Source organism: Struthio camelus, chromosome 1, assembly GCF_040807025.1.
Source record: "Struthio camelus isolate bStrCam1 chromosome 1, bStrCam1.hap1, whole genome shotgun sequence".
Classification (NCBI taxonomy): Eukaryota; Metazoa; Chordata; class Aves; order Struthioniformes; family Struthionidae; genus Struthio; species Struthio camelus.
This window is the reverse complement of record NC_090942.1, coordinates 14,188,568-14,196,307: the sequence shown is the minus strand read 5'-3', so window position 1 is coordinate 14,196,307 and position 7,740 is coordinate 14,188,568. Positions and strand designations below refer to the sequence as shown.

The 7,740-nt window shown below is 36.8% G+C and overlaps 1 protein-coding gene across 2 annotated transcripts in view; it reads left to right on the top strand.

Moving 5' to 3' along the window:
* The window catches only part of FBXL13 (F-box and leucine rich repeat protein 13), a 106,593-nt gene that overhangs the window by 65,261 nt on the left and 33,592 nt on the right, over nt 1–7,740 (top strand). For both annotated transcript variants that reach the window (XM_068927977.1, XM_068928044.1), the window contains exon 13: nt 7,000–7,098. In XM_068927977.1, coding sequence (XP_068784078.1) covers nt 7,000–7,098 — 99 coding nt within the window. The remainder of the gene's footprint in view (nt 1–6,999; nt 7,099–7,740) is intronic.

Below are 7,740 nucleotides of genomic sequence, written 5' to 3'. Positions count from 1 at the left end.
AAATAGTGAACTTTTGTTACTATTTTAGTGATTTAAGATGTAAATTGAAGTAGCGTACAAAACTGCAATCTGAAAATAGTTAATATTTTCGATTATTTATTTTAGCGTCCTATTAACATTTTGAAGAAAGCTAATTTTTTACAAGTCAATACTGTTTTAGAAAGTTTCAAACATATACTGTATCTTGAAACATATTTCAAAAGCAATATAAAATGCTGGGCAGTAAGGCAATAATAGTCTGCCAATGTTTTAACAAAGGGCTCCCACACATTTTCCTTTATAGACTGAGAGGATTTTCCAACCTACAAAATGTATGTATGTGAAATGATAAAGAGATGGGGCCTAAGGAGTCTAATGGTTTAATTTTCCATCTAACAAAACCTTTTCAGAACTAGAGTTGAAGGCAGATAGGGAACAGTCTTTTCTAATTGCTGTGTGCTTTGAGTGCCTGTTTCTCGTGCCTGAGAATTATGCTGAGAAGACTGGAAGTGTTGTGTAGTGACAATGTGAAATTTGAAATGAGTGCGGAGGTTATCTGCCTCTGAGTTAATTTTTCAAAATACCCATAATTGGTTACTTATTGCAAAAGCAACATTCCTGCTTGTTCAGAAGTGTGATTATGACCTGTAAGGATTTGCCTCTGCAAAGCATGGTCTAGTACTAGAGAAAACTAATCCTCATCAAACTAGGAAAACCGCAGTCTTCCCCTTTCCAGAGGAGTGGAGTGGTTTTGCTTACCAGTATATTTGAAAGCTCTGGAAGGCGTTCCACAGCTTCCTCCATTTTGGGTTTCCCCTGACTCTGCAATAATGCTTAAATGGTCATGACTGAATACTTAAGTAAACAATTGAAACCAAAGAGAGCATCAAATTGCACACTGTTGCAGAAAGTGTGTTAATAGGACAGAATTCATTTTCTTTTCCTCAGTGGATGAGCTAAATCGAAGGGAACTTTTGAAAGGCTAAGGCTTCAGAATTAGCTAGAGACATATAGTGAAATTATAGTATAAGCATTTAAACGGTATTAAACAATATTTGCTAGCAGCCTGTTCTTTCCCTCATTTTAACATTACAGTTCTTTTTCTATGAGTACTTATATAGCCATTGTTACTGTAGTATTTGAATATCTATTTAGAAGGCCTACCTATAATATGGGTGATTATGCTAGCGATCTTACTGGTGGAAACTTGAGGGCTAGAGCATTTAAATAACTTGTTAAACATACTCAGGCAGAAAACTGGGAACTGAGCGCACAGTTTGTAGTCCATTGTCATACAACAAGACAGTCTTTCCTCTGTTTGAGTATTACTTTGATTCATGACAGTAATATCAAATGAATTATAGGTATGGATCTTTTGTATGAAATTTCAGTGATTAAGGATGGGTGCCTATAGCAAGGATAGTAAAGATTTTCATTAAAGATTGTCATGATATTTCCTAAAAGTATAGAGATTCTATTGTGTCCTGCTCAAAATTCCTGTTACACCACTGCTATTCTCAAAGCAGTATCTATAAAGTATAAGATTTCTTATCTGTGCTGCTTCTGAATAGATGGAATATTTCCTGCTATTAGTCACAAAACTGAAGAGATGAAAAGGTATAAAAGATTTGCATGTCATTTGTTGACATACTAGATTGAGATTATACAACTATAAAAGAGACTATGAGGAGAGATATTTTCAGTTAAAATAGAAACATGAAGATTTTCAAAGAAATTGGATTTTTTTTTTTGGGGGGGGGGGGGGGGGGGGGAGGGTGCCAAGATCTATGGCTTACTGATTTTCAAACTGGCCCAAACTGTATTAGAACAGCTTGTCTGCCGCTGTAGCTTACAACAGCTGGCTGTGATTCTTAAAAGATCACAAGTGACTGGAAAGTAATAAACATAACCCTTTCCTTCCTTGACATGCTGCAGTCATTGGAAGGTGTCAGAGAAGCTATTGGCAAATGTGTAGGCTTCACCAGCTTTCACCATCTGAGCGTTCCTCCGGCTCTGGCTTCATTGGAAGAGTTCTCATTTTGGCAGCTGCTGTCAAATTCTGGCTTCTTTACACATACTAAGCAGCACAAAGGGGCTAGCACTTGGTGAGAAACTCTGAGCCATGATTATTATTTAGCAAAGCAATTGTTTACAGTTCCCAATTACAAACTCATGAAGTGAAGAATACTTTATTATAAGGTACACCTCCACTGGTCTATATTTTTAGAAATATGTTAATCCAGGAGTATGTCAATATGAGCTTTTTTGGACAGAGGAAGATTAAAAGAAAAATGATATCTGGAGGCAAGCCATCAGAATAATATGGCAAACATCTGAAATTTGTTTTATTATTTTTGACAAATTGGGAATAAAAAAGATGATAGCCCCTTGTATACCACAACAGTGCTTCCTCAGTCTGAATACTGATTTTCAGGTTTCTGTATCCACTGTGCATTGTTTGACTATACTATATTAGAATAATAGAACAGTGCCTCTTCAAAATTCCTTCTGTGCTGCAGAAGGCTTTCTTTCTTGCAGGGTGGATTCCACAAAAAACACCCAGTTCAGGCAAGAAATAAGGGATTTTAAAGCAGAACTGTATGTGAAACAGATGAGCTAAAATCTGAATAAAAATTCTGTGTGTTCTTTTTCCTTTGGAACTAAGAAACTATACAAAAAGTTGAACTGAAATGAATTTTGACATTCCTACAAACATTTCATCATTTCACTGTGTTCATTTTCTAAATCTATGGGGACAGATCTTTAACTGTGTTTGTTTCACTATACTTTCTTTTCAGATCACGTTATATTAACATGCAGTTAGGAAAAAAAGAGGCAGTCATTTATATATTCAACTGAGAAGTTCTCCCAGACAAGGAATTGTTTTTTATACAAGATCATCACAATGACTTCTGATCCTTTACTTGGAATGAAAATCATACATTTATGAATTGATCTTATTGAGTTGTGCAGCAAAAGGCTGTTCAGCAGGGTTTTATAGAGTCTAAGACTCATAATGACCTTCAAAGCATCCTGCCTCACAGTTGGTTTGATGAAGGAGGTTTAAGTAGGATTTTACTGATCCAGGGCAAAGAATGCAGTATTAAATACCAGATGTATCCTGATGTCGATTCTCTGGTTAAGTTGTTGGCTCTTGAGGCATACTGAAATTCCAAGTGGGTTGAGTAGGCAGTTGCTTTACAAAAACATGTGCAAAATTTTGTATTTCTACACTTTATCTCCAAAAATGCCAGAAGTGTGCCTAAATAATCAATGAGGCTTTAGAAAAGAAATTCAAGATTAAGATGACATTATTTCAGGTACAGAGAAATATAAGAGAAATATATATGATAATGCAGCAGGATCTAAATGTGGACTAGCTTAATTGATTGCCATCTGAATGCGTGTTTCACATTTGAACTTCCTCCAGCTGGTGTCTGAGATCCATTATCAAGGTTTAAGTTAAAAAATACTTTTCTCTAAGTCATAAAATTAAAACAATCTGAACAGTGGTATTATTGGCTGCTTCAGGATAATTTTTTTGGCTGTCGTGGAGTAAAACACTGAATTGCAGCTATTTGTGGTATCAAATTGCTTTGTTAAGCAAACAGCGCTTTTCTAGGGAAAGGTATTAAAAATCTTTTAAACTACAGTTCACTTTATTGCAGTCCTTACTGAATTCCAGAAAATGATATGCTACTTCTATCTCTTGAGTTTGATCTAATTACATGCTACCTACTATCTATCCTTTTGAGAACTGGAATCCCACTTAATTTTAGGCCTCTCACATAAGTTAATGCCTAGAAAACTATCTTAATTTATCTATATAGCAATTAGAGGGGGAGAGAAGTGTCCGGAGATGATTCAGACTTTTTCTGGTCTGACTTGTCTCGTAGTATTTCTTGCTCTTCATTTGCTAAATAGACATTTTAGGCATCATAACTGTCTAACGTAGGTATCTGATTTATATTCCTAATTTCAGAAGAGTAAGCAAAGGCTTTAGCATCTGCAGTCTGTTTTCTTATCATCTTCAGTATTATTGGCACTTTCTTGGCTTAGCATTTTCCTACCTGTTTTTCTGATTTTAAAGTCCCTCTCAACCGTCATTCCTCTTCTACAGTTATCCAGACCTGTAAACCCCCAAATTCTTATCTCACAGTTCAGGATAACCATAACAGCTAACATTTTCAAAACAAGGGCTTAAAAATAGGCTTCTGAGTCTGCATTTATTTTTTGCAGGCAGTGATATTTTTAAATGTTACTCAAAGCAATAGATAACTAAACCCAAGATGCAATGTAACTATGGTCCCTCATTTAATTGTATTTGCCTCTGAATTTTAGTTGCCTAGGCATGAGGGATCTTGTAGTCCTGCTGTCTCTATCTGTGCATCTAACTGTGGTACCCAAGCTAGGTAGGTACCCTTAACTGTTAACACAATCATCAGTAACAAATTTGGCAGCAGAACCCTGTAAGCTCCATACCTTCCTTTGATTAGCAGTCATAGGAGTAAGTTCTAACTGATCTGCAACTGGTGCATACATTTGAACTTAATCTTACAAAATCTCTTCAGTCTGACCAGTAAGTATAACTGAAAATGGCATGTTCTGGTAAAGTTATGTTAACCTTCTCAAATTCTTAATGTTAGGTAATCTAGTTTTCCAAAGCTAACATTTAAATTCAGAGGAAAAAAATGAAAACATACTCATTATAGGATAGAAGACAGTAAACATAATTAGATAGCCAGAAGACTGGCCATAAGTTAAAAGATGTGCTATTCTGCCAGAAAAGAAAAGGCAGTCTGCCTTGGCCTTAGATCCCGATACTCAGTTCAGAAAAAAACAAAAATCCTCACACACACAAAGAGCCCAAATGGGTTTGCAGAAAGAAGAGACAGAATCACAACTTTAGCCAGTTAAACACCTTCCCCAGTGCCAGAGGGGAAGGAAAGCCAGCTTGATCTTTGATTCCATTAGTAGATACGTAACTGGGGAGGGTGGTCAAAAGTGCTGAAGAGGCTGGAGGCTGCAAGAGCATGAACTGGAAACATCTTCTGGTGCACTGCCACCATAATGAAGTGTGAAGGGTGATATGGCTTTTGGCTTGCTTTGCTGTGACTAACTCCTGTCTGATAAAGGTGTCCACTGTCACACAACATATATGCCATAAGCAAAGCCTGTGTTTTCCCCTGCAGCTGCTCCCCTTAAGCTATGTAATTAAGCAAGTCAGGCTTCTGCCCCAGCTGGGGGGGAGGGGGGGGGGTCACAGTAAGAGTCCATCCCAGTGCACTTCATTGTTGAAGTTTCCTCCTTTGGACTCTTATCTCTTTAGGCCTTCTTTGGTACTCAGCAGAATACGCAAGGCTGCATTTTTATGGCTGTTTTGCAACAAATTCCTGTTGCAATTCAGTGTGGGGGGGCAGAGGCTGAGCTACCCAAGATCATTATGTGTGTTATGACTCTTCATGCAAACAACCTTCAACTTCTAAAATGTCAAGTAGCATTGTTTAGCACTTTTATGGTAACCAGCACTGACAGTCAGTTTTGCCACATCCTTGTACTACTTTGTGTGAGATCCTCCCACCTTCAAAACCCTGGGAAATAGCAAGATGTCTACATGTGAGTATCAAGGGGGACTATTTCACATGGAGGGATGGTTCACATCTATTTTGTCTGTAGAGTCTGGGCCTAAAAGGAAACTGGTTTATATGTCAAAGGAACTACTTTGTATGCCCCGAAGTGAATTGATATTTGTGGAATTTGGGCAGCTGAAGAATACGTTCCCTAGATGAAAAAGAGGGTAAACTCAGTTGACAAATCCATGTGTCCAACTCATACCTTCCCTGAATATTCATCAAAGAGTATACAGGGTTGGTAGTGTGGTCCTGCGTGAAGGATTCTATAACCCAACTGCCTATGGCTGTGATTGCATGAGATCCTTCTTTGTACGCTGTTTCAATTTCAGCAAACATTTGACTATCTCTTGAAGGGAGAGAGGCTCTTACCTGTAACTAGAATTCTTCAAAATCTGTAGTCCGTAAGTTCTATCCAGCATCCTACCCTTCGTTCCCAGAGCTGTTACTGTGCTGAGATTCTGTAGTTGAGAGGGAACTGAAATGATGCCTGGTGCAATCCTCCTTTTGTACACATGGAAAGTGAACATGCTTTTAAAGGGAAGTAATTTTAAAGTGGGTGATGCACACTGTAGGTATGAATTTACATGTAGTCTGTGCATTTTAAGAACCCTGGTTGTTGGAAGAAAAATCTTTTTTGGATGTTAGGATTTTATTAGCTTACGAAGATAAAAAAAGCTGTGAGGTTTGGGCAGGTGTGGAGAATCTAGCATTGGCTTAGATTTTTTAAAAATAATCACTAAAGTGATCGAATTAAGTCATCATTTAATTGAATGTGTGTAAACTGGTCATGTATAATGCAACTAGGGGTACACAATAAAATGTAAATAGAGAAAGTAAACCACTGTGTAGCTCCTTAGCATGGCATGTCAAACATGCATATCACTAATGCTGTCAGTAACATACTTTACTGTGTACAAATTAGGAAAAAATTGTTAAGCTGTTTTACCACGGATCTGGAAAAAAAAATTAAGATATTTTACCACAGTATGGATTCGAACCTTGCTGCAAACTAGATGTGAGCATGTGCCACATGTGAATGCCTCACCATAAAGCTGGCAAAACAAAGGTAGCAGGACATGTCAATGACATTCACTGCTGCTCCCGTAAATGGCGTTGACTGTGGAAACTGCTGTGCCTTATTCTTACTTGCTTAAAAATGACCCATTCTCGAAACAGATACTGGATATGGATTATGCTTTTAAAATATTAGAATAATATGTACAGCTCATGGCCTTTTTTTCTTTTATTGGGTCAGATAGATTAATACATTTCCTGATAAGTGAGCGTCTAGATACAAATAATTTTAAACTATTGAACATATCTCAAGCCATTCCTCTATGGTTTTTGTTAGACTTACTAAGACATAAATGTTTTATTTCTTACTCAGATTTCAGTTGATGGCTTCAGAAATATTGCCAATGGCTGCAGTAGGATTCAGGATTTGCTAATCAATGATATGCCAACTCTCACAGACAGATGTATTCAAGTAAGAAATTGAAAATAAATCTGTTTTGAGGTATTTGAGCTGGGCTGCTCTGTCCACCAACTTTAAGGAAAGTTATGCACATACAATTTAGAGGAAAATTTCTCTCCTAAAACATCTTTGAAAACTGCTATCTAATTATGTTTACAAATCTTGTTAACAGTCATTTTCAGAAACTTTCAAGTGTCCTTTCTTCTTTTCCCATGTTAGTGTAACTGAAATATGATCTTCTGGCTTATAAATGAGAGTTATCCATTTTTTTCTGTGTTAAATATAATATGTGGGAACAGATTATAGTATATGGCTACTGATTATTGTGCAGAACTCCCCATTCAGTAATTAGGTCTGCACAAATATGTGAAGCCTAGTGGGCCCATGGTATGGGAAAAGTTTTTTCAGGCTTCTGCAAAAGTAATTATTAACCAGATCACTGATCTCAGGTGTCAGCCATGCTTCATGCCTCCAGTTGCTTACTTCTTTTTCTTGTGTTCCCAGTGATAATAAATACATATAGAATTTCAGCTGATTTTTTATGTAGTGCTCACTATCTAGAAGTTAATGTTGAAAATGGATTATAACTTTGTTAGAAAATATAACATTAAGTATTATAAGCAGAACAATTGCTGATTTTTTATTGTGTGACAT